This window comes from Thamnophis sirtalis, unplaced genomic scaffold (genome assembly GCF_051295495.1).
Source record: "Thamnophis sirtalis isolate CommonGarterSnake01/CBP01778 unplaced genomic scaffold, rThaSir2_p1.2 scaffold_13, whole genome shotgun sequence".
Lineage (NCBI taxonomy): Eukaryota > Metazoa > Chordata > Lepidosauria > Squamata > Natricidae > Thamnophis > Thamnophis sirtalis.
Window position 1 is genome coordinate 31,477,908 of NW_028261393.1, and position 15,630 is coordinate 31,493,537.

Genomic DNA, 15,630 nt, shown 5'->3' on the forward strand with positions numbered 1-15,630 from the left:
ATGATGCTTTTTGAAGATGTCTCCCACATGACACCTGTGGGGTGTATTAATTGGACTATGGACTAAGGTTACCAGGGGGAAGGGGTTGGGTCACATATTGATATTTATGATTACGCATGCTTTTGCCTCAAACCTCGCTTTGCTTAGCTACTATCTACTCATGACCAGTAAAAGTACTCTTAATTCTGCAAAATGGAGTTGAGTGGTTTCTTTCTTGGTTACTGAGTGAAGCAGCCCTGACATGCGCATATTTGCACATAGACAGATGCAGATGAAAAGTTGGTGTTCAGTGTTTATTATAAGATTTGTTCCTCAGTTTGAGATTCTCCTCCCATCAACAGAAGTTATGTCCAGCTCAGCCTGGGGTACCCTCCTTTGGCTGAGCCGGCTCCTTTATTCCTTCATCTTGCTTTTCCATCTGCTTCAATCTTTCCAGAGCTCTTAGCTTTTGCTTCTCTTTGTAGACCTGAATATTAATGGGAAGGAGATAATTAATTGGGGATTTAGCTGCCCAAATGTCCTTTCAGCCTGGAGAAATAAGCAGCTTCTGCTTCCACTGCCACCATACACGGAAGGTCTCCATTCCTATGTCTGCAACTGCTACAATGAGACAGTAAGGACCAAGCTATAATGTAGTCTGCCCCATTTTATCTGAATGTGAAACATAAAGCTAACTAAGAATGGTCAAAGGAATAAGCTCTGGCTCAGTCATGCTATTTTCTGCAAAGATTAAGGCAGGGCAAGCTGCCCTCCACCCACAAGTTGCTCGCTGCTGCTGCTGAGGATGAACTGCTTTGCTTAGCCATGCCATTTAGGTTTTCCTACTCTTACATGCTGTCTTTACCCACCCACTCTAAAACTGGAGACATAAATGCTGTTCACCCATTGGACAGGATCCTTGTCAAATATGGCCTTCCAAGCCTCTTTCCTTGTCTGAAGCCTATGCAGAAGAGTAGAACATGCCCATCCGAAGCCAATTCTCTACGCTATAGAAGCTGCCGTTGCCTAAGGTGTTTCTGTAGGTCACCTTGGGCCAGCCATTCTTAACCTACCATGGCTCGAAATTCCTTCTTGACAGCTGCGCGCCGTGTGATTTTCCGCCGGTATTGTGGAGGCGGCGAGTACTCAATTTCCAGCTGCTTGCACGTGTTCTCAAAGGTATCATAGCGGCTATTACGCAGGTATTTCAGCAACACGGTCCGCCGGTCAGTGGCTATCATCATATGGGTAAGGTTAACCTTGTCCTAGAAAGTTGTAGTCTCTTCAGTGAATTATCCATGGATCCAAGTGTTTTAATTTTTCAACTTTCTGGTTATTAATTTACTGACAAATTGCAAGTTTATTGAAACACAGCAATAATTTGCTAGATAGAAAAATATTGTGTTGGGAAATAAGGAACATTATTTATTACACTGTGATCTGAGAACAGTATTAAAAATAAACTTTTGTACTTCTCAGAATTGGATCTAAAGTATGTATCATCTAGTTCAGAGGTGTCAAACCCAATTGCACTGTGGGCGTATTGCAATGTTTTTTACCTTTGCAAAGCCAGGGTGGGCGTGGCCTGCAAGGGCCATATCCAGCTCAAGAGCCACCAGTTTGACAGGCCTGGTCTAGTTTATGGGATACAGGCAATAGGATACTGGCTTGTAATGAGGTCATTGGATTAGAAATCCTGCCATAATATGCCAGAACTGACCAGGAGTTAGCAGGGAACACTGTTACTAGGTGACATAGTAACAATTCAGGCTGGTAACCTGAACTCCACCTTCTCTATCTTAATGTAAAGCTTTATGGTAGTGGTAGTCAATATTAATATATCTATTTGTTGACCTTGGTATTGGAAAACTGAAATTTTGAATGCTGGAGGAGTGCACGCAAAGAGCATGAATAATCAAATGAAATGACCAAGAGAAAAATAGCTATGATGTGTCTTTGTGAAATGATGAAAGTGTGAAGATGTAATAGAGTTGAATGAAGATGGTCTACTCTTATTAAATTATTGGATGTTTAAAAAAGCAACAATACAAGAATGATAAAAAGTTCTCAATGTGATAGTAATTAGTTTTTGGTAGCATCAAGAATGAATTTTAATTGAAATATCTGATCATGCAATGGTAACTATGGATATGGAAATAGATTGTGATTATAAACAGGCAAGTAGATGGAGAATGGATTTGAGAATTTTTAAAAATGAAGAGGTTTTAGAAAAAATGGAAGGAATTAAAAGTAATATGGCTTATAAATGAAGAGGGAGGTATTTGAATTTGAATTTATTTGTATGCCGCCCTTTTCCCTGGGGGGACTCAGGGCGGCTCACAATCAAAAGGAAGGGGGGAAACAGACTTTTACATATAGACAGTACATAATTAAAACGCAACATTCATACCATTCGGGCGGGTCACAATCTTTAGCCCCAGGCCTGATGGGATAGCCAGATTCTAAGGGCTGTGCGGAAGGTCTGGAGGGTGGTGAGGGTACGAAGCTCCACGGGGAGATCATTCCATTGGGTCGGGGCTACCACCGAGAAGGCTCTCCTCCGCGTGGTGGCCAGTCGGCATTGGCCAGCGGATGGAACTCGGAGGAGGCCTAAACGGTGAGATCTAATGGGTTGTGTGGAGGTGATCGGCAGTAGGCGGTCTCTCAAGTACCCAGATCCACTACCATGAAGGGCTTTATAGGTGGCAAGTAGCACCTTGAAGCGTATCCGGAGATTGACAGGTAGCCAGCGCAGCTCGCGGAGGATAGGTGTTACGTGGGTGAAGCGAGATACACCCACAATCGCTCGCGCGGCTGCATTCTGGACTAGCTGAAGTCGCCGAATACTCCTCAAGGGCAGCCCCATGTAGAGCACATTGCAGTACTCCAGCCTAGAGGTCACAAGGGCACAAGTGACTGTTGTGGGAGCCTCCTGGTTCAGGTAGGGGCGCAACTGGTGCACCAGGCGAACCTGGGCAAATGCCCCCCCTGGTCACAGCTGACAAATGGTGTTTGAAAGTCAGCTGTGGGTCCAGGAGGACTCCCAAGTTGCGGACTGTCTGAGGGGTATAATATTTGACCGCCCAGCCTGAGAGATGGAATATTTGCCAAATTGGCAGGAGGGAAACACAACAGCCACTCGGTCTTATCCGGGTTGAGCACAAGTTTGTTAGCCCTCATCCAGTCCCTAACGGCTTCAAGTCCCTGGTTCATCACGTCCACCGCTTCATTGAGTTGGCACGGGGCGGACAGATACAGCTGGGTATCGTCCGCATATTGGTGGTATTTTATCCCGTGCCGCCGAATGATCTCGCCCAGCAGTTTCATGTAGATGTTGAAAAGTAGGGGAGACAGGACCGAACCCTGCGGCACCCCATATGTTAGGGGCCTAGGGTTCAATCTCTGCCCCCCAACTAACACCGACTGCGACCTGTCCGAGAGGTAAGAGGAGAACCACTGTAGAACAGTGCCTCCCACCCCCACTTCTCGCAGTCGTCGCAGAAGGATACCATGGTCGATGGTATCGAAAGCCGCTGAGAGGTCAAGGAGAACCAGGATGGAGGCATGGCCTCGATCCCTGGCTCTCCAGAGGTCATCGGTCAATGCGACCAAAGCGGTTTCTGTGCTGTAGCCAGGTCTGAAGCCGGACTGGAATGGGTCAAGATAGGTAGTATTATTATAGGTATAATATGGGATGCAATGAAAGCAGTAATGCGAGGTTTAACGATAAAATACTCTTACAAAAAAACAAAAAGAGAAATATATAAAGGAGGAGGAAATTGTGAACTAGAGAATAAATATATAGAAAATAGAGCGAATAGGATTATGTTACAACTATCAGCTAAAAGAAAAGAGTTGCAAAATATTGAGAAAGAACAGATTCAAAGAAATCTAATTTCTTAAATAGGGAATTTTATGAAAACAGTAATAAAAATTCTAGAATGCTGACTAGAGCCACACAAGCTAAAAAGGCAAAAATAAAGAACAACAAGGGGGAAAGATATAATACGATGAGAGAAAAATTGTTGTTATTTCATAAGTTCTTTGAAAAGCTATATAAGGGAAATGACATAAATGTGAATGAAAGTCAGGCATATATGGAAATAAAATTAAATTGTAAAATTCAAGAAAATGATAAAGAAATAATGGAATCACAAATAGAAGAAAAGGAAATAGTGGAAGTTATTAATAAATTGAAAAAAGGTAAGACACCAGGGTTAAATGGATTAGGTATAGAATATTATAAAAATTTCAAAGGGCTATTGATGCCGAAGATGAAGATAATGTTTAATAAAATAATAGAAGGGGAAAATGTTCCATGTTCCTGGAAGCAATCCTTGATAATACTGATAGCAAAACCAGGTAAAGATTATACATACCCAGGATCATATAGACCAATATCACTTATTAATCAGGATGCTAAGATTTTTACAGCAATATTGAATATATTTATAGAGAATTATATTAAAAATGACCAGTGTAAATTTATAAGAGGCTGACAAATCTAAGACACAGTAAGAAGGGTATTAAACATAGGTTATTATATAAAGAATCAAAAATTAAAGACGGGTGGGATAGGATACAATTCTTTATTGGCCAAGTGTGATTGGACACACAAGGAATTTGTCTTTGGTGCATAGGCTCTCAGTGTACATAAAATAAGCAATCAGTGTATCAGCATTAGATATATTTAAGGCCTTTGATTGTGTGGAATGGCCTACATTGAAGATATTAATTGAAAAGTTAGGTGTTGGGGGAGAAATTTAGGCAAGTGATAAATCAACTATATTCAAAGAATAAGGAGTATAGCCATAAATGATGGTGTTAGACCTTAAGATAGGGAACGAGACAGTGCTGCCCTTTATCCCCAGTTTTATTTGCATTATTGATGGATGGTTTTGGCAAATGCAATTAGAGAAGATTCATTGATTGAAGGAATTGGAGTACAGAAGAAAATTAAAATACATTTATTTGCAGATGGTACATTATTAACATTTCAAAATCCTGTAGTTATTTAGAGCAGTGTTTTTCAACATTTTTTGTGCAAAGGCACACTTTTTTCATGAAAAAAATCACGAGGCACACCACCATTAGAAAATGTTTAAAAAATTTAACTCTGTGCCTATATTGACTATATATAAAGTGTTTTTCCCACGGCACACCTTACACTATGTCACGGCACACTAGTGTGCCGCGGCACAGTGGTTGAAAAACACTGATTTAGAGGATATAGTTACACCTGAATGAATTTGGGAAATGTAGTGGATTACAAATAAACTGGAAAAAATCAGAAATAATATAATACAACTAAATAACATTTTAGCAGATATTAAATTAAATTGGTTGAATTTAATGCAATTAGAGAAATGGATAAAAGTGGAAGAAAGATTCAAGGAGAAAAATAGACAGCTAACAAAATTTTAAATGATTATAAAATAATGTGAGATGAATGAAGAATATATAGGGAAAGGAAGAAATGGGAAAATGTATAGAATATTAACTGAATTAGAAGGCAAAAGGTTTGAAATTAATTTGGGAATCAGATTTGGGAGAAATAAATGATGATGATTGGAAAAATATTTGGAATAGAATATATAAGAATGTCAGTTAGAGTTAAGGAAAATGGTTATAAAGTGATATGGAGGAGGTACCTAACACCACGTGAAATTAAACAGAAATTAAACAAATATTTGTTGGAGGTGCAAGAAAGAGGTTGGAATATATAAACATATGTGGTGGGATTGCGGTAGTGCACAAAAATATGGGATATGGTGTTTACAGAAATTAGAGCACTTTTGAATGTAAATTTAGGTATGTCACTGAGGATTACATTACTGTTGCTGGTGGAAAAACGGGATATAAATGAAACAAAAAAAGGAATTGATTGTAAACTTGATAATGGCAACTAGATTAGTGATGGCTAAATATTGGGGACGAAATTGGGATATTCAAAGAAATGAGTAGTATAATGAAATTTGGAGTATGACCACAAATGATAAATTAACAACAGAAATTGAATTTAAAAAGGGAATGATGAAAGCAAATAATTATAATGAAATATGGGGGGATTTTATAAAATTAGTGTTGGTGGAAGGCAAAGGAAATAAACCCACTCAAGAATATATGTTTTGGAGGGGATGAGCAAAATTGGAATATATTGTATATCTTTTAGTTGTTATAGATGAAGAAATATAGGGGTTAAAAAAAGCTCTCAGGGGGGGTATGGGTGCACTATAATATTTGTTTTTTCCCCTTTTTCTTTTCTCTTTCTTTCTTTGTATTTAATATGTTTGCATTATTTATATTTTTAAAAAGTTAAACAAAAATAAAAAAATAAAAAAAGAATGAATTTTGGGGAAAATTGGATATGGAAAGGAAAAAAACCAAAAGAAGTTGGAATGAGAGAAGAATAAATGTAGGAGAAGAAAGTCTGAATCCTGAATAATATTAGAAAACAGATTACTATTGCAACATGATGAATGGAGAGAGGATAGAGACGCTGCTTGAAAACAAGTGAAAAAAGTATCTTACAGAATTCCATGGTTGCATTAACAGAATCTATGAAGAATTATGCTTAGTTAAATGACAAAATGAAATGAAAATAAGACTACAAATGAGGCCAATTATAAAAAATTGAAAGTGAATGAAAAAGATGGCACGATGTGCATGGAGAAAAAAGACAGCTGCTAAGAAAGTGCTCCAAGAGAATAAAGAATGACACCAGAAGAAGTTAAGGGGGAAAAAAGTGGAATTAAAAAAAATGTTTGGGACAAAACAAGGGAATACCAGTACAGTGAACAGAATTAAAAAATAAAAGGGATAAATTGATTTATGAATGTTGCAGAACAGCAGTCATTCACCCTTATGACCAACGGCAGAGACACCCCAACATTCCCCCTGCCTATCTCTCCCCGCCTCCCCAGGGAACTATAGCAATAGCAATAGCAGTTAGACTTATATACCGCTTCATAGAGCTTTCAGCCCTCTCTAAGCGGTTTACAGAGTCAGCATATTGCCCCCAACAACAATCTGGGTCCTCATTTTACCCACCTCGGAAGGATGGAAGGCTGAGTCAACCCTGAGCCGGTGAGATTTGAACAGCCGAACTGCAGTCAGCTGAAGTAGCCTGCAGTGCTGCATTTAACCACTGCGCCACCTTGGCTCTTGGCACTGGGCCTGTGGAGACTCCCTCACTTTGCAAAGGTCTCAATGACCAATGGCGCGGTCTCCAGCCATTCTTTGCCTGCTCCCCGAGCGCCAACAGCAGAGCAGTGAGAGCAGAAACAGAGCGGGACGAACGGGCTCTGCTCAGCTTGGCTGACTCACCGAGGCTGCCTGTGCAGGAGACCCAATCCACCTTTGGAGTGCCAGGCAGCCTCGGTGAGCCTGAAGGAGCCCAAGATCACCTCCCTGAAGGCTTCCAAAAAGCTTCCGTACCAAAAGCTTTTGCTTTGGAAAATGGAAGCCTGCAGAGGTGCAAGATTGCGTCCTTGAAGGCTTCCGTTCTCCAGCTTGGTCATACACCGTAGAGAATGAATGAAGATTGAATTGCAAAATGAGTATGTGAATGGGTTGTGAGAAAAGGAAGACTGAAAGTAAGACATGGTTGGATGCAGTTTGTGAAATCCTCAAAACAGAGGTCTATGGAGATTCTCAATCATCCAGGTCATGGTTGTTCCAAAGGTGCTTTTTTTCAAAAGGCAACTAGACTTACTTGTTTTTTTCCTTGAAGATGTTTCGTTTCACATCCAAGATACTTCAATTAGAACTGAAAAAGTGAAACATCTTCAAGGAAAAATGAAGGTCCAGTTGCCTTTTGAAAAAAGCACCTTTGGGTCCTCAAAAAAGAAAAGCTCAGAATTTTAATGATGAAAGAACAATGTACAAAATGATAGGTGGACACGATGGCAGCAAGGATAGTTTGCAAGGTGAGAACAAAGCGGTGAGATATCGCCATTGGTTTTACTTCCCCCCCTTCTGTCATGCCTCCAGCTCTCTTCCCTTAAGGCACATCATCTAACTCCGTAAGAAAAGAATACTGTGAAGGGTATGCATCTGTGCTGAATTTTGCAATGTTCACTTGAAGAATGAAGCGCTTTGCATCTGAAGATACTTGTATTCAATAAGGACTGCCAAAAATCCAATTCTCTGTCATCCATTTGTTTGCAGTGCTTTTTAACAAAATCTGCTGACTTAGAAGACACGGTTTATAGAGGTTACATAACAAGCAGCTTAAACGCTTTGACGACTCATACCTTGGGGTGCATCTGCAGATGTTCTTTGAGGGTGCGGATCATGGCTGTCAAGTAGGCAACTAGAACATTAAGAAAAGAAGTTAGAAAAGCTCCCGTTATGTTTTCTTCTCCTATTTTAGAGAGTACACATGAACATTAGCAGCCAGACAACTTTTAAGAGGTGGAATTTCTTCTTGGTTACACATGGGCATAGAATTCCCGGTTGTTTCTGTGTTCTGCTGAAAGAAGGCAGAGTGAGTCTGGAGAGAAAGGTGGGAAAATAGGAAGTAGGACCATTTCAGCAGCATAATCAGCTCTACTGGGCATCTCAATTATTTCTAGTCCAACCAATCATAAGCACTATATTCTTTAAGAACTTTTTGTCCTCTTCCTTCTCGAATTCCTTTTCCTTTTATGTTACATTTTTTAATACAAAAAGTACGTAGATAGGTATCTGTATGATTACGATTGATCCTATTTTGTAAAATTATATTTTACATCCCTTTTAACAACATCTGTGCAAGATGATGCACACAATGCTCCCACTTCCTATTTGCCATGGAACAATAACCCTGTGAGGTGGATTGGGCTGGGAGAGTGCGGTTGTCCCAAAGTCACCCAGTTTTGTGCCTAAAGAAAGCTTGTGATCTCCTGGCCCCCTTAATCAATATTCTAAACTGTCTTATATAAGTTTTCAGGAAATTGTTTTGGCTGAAGTTTACAACCAAACTTCATAGGCATAATGTGAGGTTTATCTAAACAGGCATAAATTGGTGGCTGCCACACCCACAGAGGGTAAATCTCCTCCATCTCCTTTGACTTATCCTTTCAAAGATCTGTGAACCAGGCACCACTTTTCTCAGAAAGGAACAGAGCAATTTATTTGCTCCTGGGTAAATGGTGAAATTATTGTTGAATATAATTCAGATTTGCTTGAGGAGGGGGAAGAAGCATTCATTTTGGATGTCATGCCAAATTCCTGCCAAGCTGGCACACAAGGCCCTGAGTCTGACACACAGGGACCCTAAAGCGGAGCCTCCTTATAGCCGCCTGCCCAAAAGGCAAATGTCAAAGAAAGTTTTCTCAAGGCAACAACTTGGATAGCAATTCTATGCGATGTTATCATTTGTGCAGCAGGATTCAGTTGAAGTTTGACTGTACTCTGGAGTTATTGCCTCAGTGGGATCTTGAAACCTGCATGAAGCTGCAGGAAATGAACTCACTCTTTCACCGCCACCCAGGCCACCCCACTGCTCCAGTGGCTGCCCAGCCTCTTCCCCCCCTCCCGCCCTCAAGCAGAATTTGTCTTGCTTTAACTTAAAATCTGTTATTTAATGAATATGCTATTTCTTTATTGAATTTATGGAGGAAAAAAATGGAAGTCCAAGGAAGAACTTCCACCCGAGAAAGCATCTCAGACAAGACTCTCCTTAGTTCCCATTGGGAGGGGGCACATTTAGACTCGCAAGATTGTGTTACTTCACAATAAAAGTAGTATAAGCATCCACAACTTTGGTTTCCTATGCTGGTCTAGCTCAAAGAGCTGAGAGCATATGATGGCATTCCCCGCTCCCCCTTTAACAGTATTTTCTTTCATCTGCCTTCATAAGATTAAGTTTCTACCCCCTAGCATTCTTCTTCTGGAAGGTTTTTTAAAATATATATACATATATATATGTGCCCAGAATGGTGCCGACTACTCAAGGTGAGGTCTGAATGAGTGCAATTAAAGCAGAACACCATGGAACTCTTCTTTCTTGTGTTCTGGAAATTATACTTTTATTGATGCTATTTAAACTGTTTTTGCTTATTTATGGCCACAAAACTGACTCATGTAGGTTACAGTCACCTGCACTTGCAGGGTATTTTTTCCCATGTAGTTACTGCTAGGCCCACTTTCTCCCATCCTCTTCCAATGCATCTCAGTTCTATTTCCTGCAAGAGTTTGCAGTTGTCTGTTTTAATGCAAACATACATTCTAATCCTGTTTCTCTAAAAATATCAACAGTTTGTTTCAGATTTGTTTCCATTTGAGTGCACTAGTTATTGAATCCAATTCTGAATTGGATTGCAAATGTAATAAGCATCATCATCCATTGGATTAATAAAGAGCAAGGACAAGACCAAACTCTGCAGCTCTCTACTTTGTCAGCAGATGAACCCAAGTACAATTTTCAAGTCCAACTTCTAGCCACTTCATGCCAACACTGTAGGATGCGAGAGGCATGGGGCAGCTCTGCACTCTCCTTCTATAACCGCCAGGCAACCTCAAGACCCATTTGTAAGCTCCTACTTGATTAACCTGAATGTCAAAAATGATATTTTGTCAAACATGTTTTTTTAATCAAGAGCATTTCTACCAAGGTATGTTAATGAAAAACTGATATATCAGCTTGACAATGTTTGTCACACTTTTGTTTCATTTGTGATCTCAGATTGCATATATGACACAAATTTCCCCCCACAATAATCCTGTGTGGGAGGTTTGGCTGAAGGAGAATGGCCACCCATTGTCACCCATGAGCTTCCGTGATTGGGGTGGATCAATCCAACACTTTTAACCTACCACACCATATTTGTATGTGTGATTTAATTATTTTTTAAAAAATAACCTTACTCCAACAGACTGATAGCTTATCCATACTGACTTCTGGCAACTAGCATGTTTTTTTACGTGTGCATCTAATGTAAGCCCCCCCACAAATAAGCCCTACTTAAGGTGGCGTAGCCAGCCACCTGCCCATTCCATCTCATTGTTTGTGGTGCTGTGCCCGTGGGGGTGAGGGGCTGCCCCATGGGCCCCGCACTGGCTTCTCCCAGTGCCCCTGCAGCCAGGCTATCCATGCTCTGACACCTGCCTCGCAGCAGCAGCACCAGCAAATATATGCAGCATAAACTGTGGCCGCTGGCCCACGTCTTCTTTCTCATGGCTGCTATGGAGCAGGAAGCTGAGCGGTGCATTAGTGCCGCAGCTGCCAGTCTGCGGGAGCCCTGAGTTAAGCCAGTGTGGGGCGCGTGGGGCTGCTCCATCAACCCCTGCCTTGCCTCATGGCTGCGGCACCAGTGTGTTGCTCAGTCTCCTGCTCCATTGTGGCTGCAATCAAGCAGAAGAAGTGGGCCAGTGGTCATGCAGGGTCTTGATGGGGTTGTTGGAGCCACTGCCATGAGGCAAGGCAGATGTCAGGGCTTTGGTGACCTGGCTGCAGGAGCCCTGAGGCAAGCCAATACAGGACAGGTGTAGCAGCTCCACCCCTCTGCCTCACAATGGCGGCACTGGCGTGCCACACAGCCTCCTGCCGCACTGCAAGCAAAAACAATTTGGTGCCATGTACATAGGGGGTGGGGGGGAATAACCCCCTCCCCAATAAGTCCTAATGCTTATTTTGGGCCCCAAAAGAAAATAATACTTGGGAAAATATTTTTGGGAAAACACGGGTAACTTTGTGATTTTATTCTAATCACCTACATTCTAAACTTAGAGGTCATTAAAACATATACATTCTCATTAGTCCTACAAAGCAACTGAATTCAATTATACTGACAGAAGTATAGACCATGAGATTGGGAAAATAGAAAGAAGACACATAAATTCTCCTTTTACATGAAAAGGAATGAGTCAACTTCCAGATGTTTCCAACAATACTTCACATCTCATCCTTCTACAAACACAGCTACTGTATTGGTGATTTTTTTCCTTCTGTTTGACCAGTCTCCAAGAACAGTAAGAAATTGAAAATCAAAACTCTCCAGATGTCCATTAGGCCCTTCCAAAAACACAATGAGGTGATGCCCAGTCTCCCTGGCAACCATAGAGCTAAGAGGGAGGAGGGATAGCTTCCACTTTCTTCCCACCTTGAACCTCTGCAGATCCACAATCATTTGGGTTCCTGCGGACTTTGGCTGCTAGCTGCTCCTTCTTCATTTTCACTTTTTCCTTCTACAGGCACAAGCAAACATTGGGGAATGGAAATCAATAGATAAAAATTATAGTTTGTTGTACATTTCACAGTTTCTCAACAAGTATAGTATGTTAGTACTGCTCCATCTAGGGCTTCAGATGAAAATCCTGAGGTAAAGAGCCTCAAAGTTACTTGCTTACTGTAGAACAGTGTTTTTCAACCACTGTGCCGCGGCACACTAGTGTGCCGTGACATAGTGTAAGGTGTGCCGTGGGAAAAACACTTTATATATAGTCAATATAGGCACAGAGTTAAATTTTTTAAACATTTTCTAATGGTGGTGTGCCTCGTGATTTTTTTCATGAAAAGTGTGCCTTTGCACAAAAAAGGTTGAAAAACACTGCTGTAGAAGAAAGTGGGAATTTTGCTGTCATGTAGGGACTGTTCACACTTAATCACATCTGTTGCAACTGAGATTTGTAAAGCATGCTAAGATTCTTTTCATTCAAATTTTTTTATTACAACTGTTGTGGCTTGATATTATTGTACTAACCAAGTTTATGATTAAGAAGAATTATACAAACTCAGAAATGGGTTGATTTGGTCACCTGATTAAGTATGTTCTGCACACACAGTCATGAAGGACAATGAAGGTTCACAAATATCATGGCTGTTGGTATACTGTACAGGCAGTCCTTAGGTTACAACAGCAGTTGGGACCAGGAATTCTGTTGCTAAGTAATGCAGTTGTAAAGTGTGCCACGTAATCACATCATTTAACAATAGCAATTCCAGTAATCATGGCTGTTATCATGAGGTCTGCAATTGTAGATTGTTGATTGTAGATTAAATGGACCTACAGTATGTAAAATCTGGCATTAAACTGTAGTATTAACATAGGATATTGCTTGTTTTGTATGCAGATCAGGCACTTACTTGAGGCCACATAATTGTAATCCAGTTCAATGCAGTCCTCCTGCAACACTCTGCCGGTCGAAAAGTGCAGAGGCTCAGCACAGCCTGTTTTCAGCTGGCAGAGTGCTGCAGGAGGCCAAAAATGGGCTGCGGAAGGGCCGCATACGCCCCCCTGCAGTCTGTTTTAGCCAGCAGAGGCACTGCAGGCAGTCCTTTGATATTTCGAGGCCGGCCCTGTGGGCCAGATTTAAGCACCCTGCAGGCTGCATCCCTTGAGTTTGATGCCCTTGCTCTAAAACAATAAAAAAGAGTTTTGGTAGCTCCTGTGATGTTTGTTCCCTGACGTAAGGTGATCTGAAGAATTATTTGGTAGTAGTATTTGCTCCTAAATCCCAAACTTTCTATAAAAGGAAAACAAAAAACTAACCTGGCTTGCCATTTCCAGAGACAGCATTCTTCTGACAACATCATCCACCCTGCAGGAAAGCACAGAGTCTCCCTGGATTTATTTATTTTTAAAAAATCTCCTGAGGGGCTTAGCATTTGCCATTGGCCTCAAATGGTTTTAGAATGTAGCAAAGGGAATGCTGAAAGGGCCATCTTTTCCAGAGAATATTAACAGAGCATATATGAAGGGTGGGCATTTTGTAAGATTGTATCTTGGGAGCTTTTTTTCTTCCAACTGTAAAATAAGGTAGGTGACAGAATTGTCACTAAAAGGTACACACTCATTTCCCACCAATCCCTGCAAATCTTACTTGTCTACAGCTGAGACATTGGCATAATCTCTCCTCAACATTGTATCAGGCAGATCATCTAGATGGCTGGGGGTAGCTGAAAAGAAAGAAAGAATTCTTCTCGATATACATTTTTGTTCAGCAATTATTTTTTCAATAACAGGCAGTATCTGTACAAGATACCTGTAGATGCTCCCAAAATGGATTTTCAAGGTCCTTCTCAATTTTCTGCTGGTAAGGAGAAAGAAGGAAGTGGAAGAAAATTGCTAACTAAGATCAGTTGCTCAGAAGTCAGAAGTAAATCCAGCTCTCCATTTTTTTGAGCCAATGTGTCTATTGATATGAAAAGGAAGGGAGGTATCACAGTTTACTCCTATCATCTTTAATTTTCCCATTTCAATGGATCAGGTCTTGGGATTATGGACAAATGTTCAAATCCACAAAATAAAACATCCTCAGCAACCTGACTCCAAACCAACCATTGCTTATTTAATTTATGGTCTGCCTTTCCACCCATAGAAGGCATAATGAGAACAAAGCTGAACAATTTAAAATACTTACGTTCTTTTTTTTTCCGGACAGGCCTGGCATATTCTCTGACTATTTGGAGAAAGGGGCTCTTCCCTGAAAAGACAAAAAATGCAAAACCAGTTCAAAACAACACACTGGGCAATGCAGTAACATCTTATTGCTGGAAGTCATGTAGTGACAAAAAATAACTCGACTCCCCTTTGATGTTTGGGGACATTAAGCAGCCTGTCCGCCTAAAACAAGCACTATATGGAGAGCGAAGAACCAGCTGGTTTTTTTTCTTGCCTGCCGTTCAAGAACAAGGAGAGGAAGAAAAAAGGCTAACAAGCCAGGTGACTGCTTGTTTTTAACCTCAGGACGGTGTTTTCGAGACATCTTTATACGCATGATCGTGGTTGATTCAACAAAAGAGCTGGGTTCCCGGACACACAAAACTGAAACAGGGCAGGGGAATTTATACCGTGTACGGCTAGATGTTATTCGGTTCCTGCCCTCTATTAACCCAGCCTACAGAGAGGCGCCCAGGGAAGAGAACCCAGTGCAAAGCCTTCTTCCTCCCGCCCTCTGCGAATCAGGTGCGGGCGACGCCACGAACCTCCCTCCGGCCCAACCAGGCCGCGATCCTCCACGCCAGAAATGGGGCCAATCGAGAAGAAGCTCCAGGCGGGCAGCTCCATCGTAGCCAAGGCCGAATGGACCCCTCCATCCCCGCATTCTGCACTCGTGCAGGCACAGCAACATGGGTGCTGTAGTCCGACAGCTGAGGGGGAAGGGTATAGAGGCAGGGCAGAGAGAGGGGTGTTGCCCCACGTCGGCCTGGCCGCCCGCTAACCCTTCCTCACCCGGCCTTTGAAGCGTGTCCTCCGCCGGTCCCGCGACGAGCTTGGGGCGGCTTCCCCCGGTGAGCGCAAAAGCGCCGCGCAGCACCAGCCGCAGCATCGCCACCGCTCACGGGCAGGGCGCCGCCATCTTGCGCGTCAGAGGGCGCGCCGAGAGGACTGAGTGCGGCGCGTAGGGAGGGGCCGGCAGAGTCGCGCATGCGCCGTGGCTCAGCGGAAGGGGGTGGGAAGATGGCGGCGTTTGATTTTGCTCTGTTGAGTTGTTGCCGGAGAGCAAGTGAAATCAATTGAAAGAGACCTTGTAGGTCATCTAGTCCAACCCCCGCCCACGCAGGGGACCCTACACCATATCTGACAGGTGGCAGTCCAGTCTTTCCTTGAAAGCTTCCAGTGGTGAATCCAGTTCCACCCTCGCACCGTACATGGCATCATTTAATGATCTGAATTGAGAATTGTACCCTGCTGTACGTGTGCCTTGTCAGAGAGGCTGAGAGTT

The 15,630-nt window shown here is 42.1% G+C and overlaps 1 protein-coding gene across 1 annotated transcript; it reads right to left on the minus strand.

The window, feature by feature from the left end:
• Positions 1-274: 274 nt before the first annotated feature.
• MRPS15 (mitochondrial ribosomal protein S15) lies at positions 275-15,288 on the minus strand. Its single transcript, XM_014073153.2, has 8 exons — positions 15,138-15,288; positions 14,326-14,388; positions 13,786-13,861; positions 13,455-13,503; positions 12,066-12,150; positions 8,235-8,293; positions 1,053-1,244; positions 275-466 (listed from the first exon to the last, which is right to left on the minus strand). The coding sequence occupies exons 1-8, from the start codon at positions 15,232-15,234 to the stop codon at positions 356-358; spliced, it is 732 nt and encodes a 243-aa protein (XP_013928628.2). The 5' UTR covers positions 15,235-15,288; the 3' UTR covers positions 275-355.
• Between the last annotated feature and the right edge of the window lie 342 nt (positions 15,289-15,630).

What these genes read in the sequence shown, in the direction of transcription:
- MRPS15 (XM_014073153.2), bottom strand. Translation starts at nt 15,234, where the DNA reads ATGCTGCGGCTGGTGCTGCGCGGCGCTTTTGCGCTCACCGGGGGAAGC. An exon ending in TGTCCGGAAAAAAAAAGAAC is followed by an intron (nt 13,862 to 14,325) that starts GTAAGTATTTTA and finishes CTTTCTTTTCAG; the next exon opens with CTACCCCCAGCCATCTAGAT. An exon ending in TGGATCTGCAGAGGTTCAAG is followed by an intron (nt 8,294 to 12,065) that starts GTGGGAAGAAAG and finishes TTAATGTTCTAG; the next exon opens with TTGCCTACTTGACAGCCATG.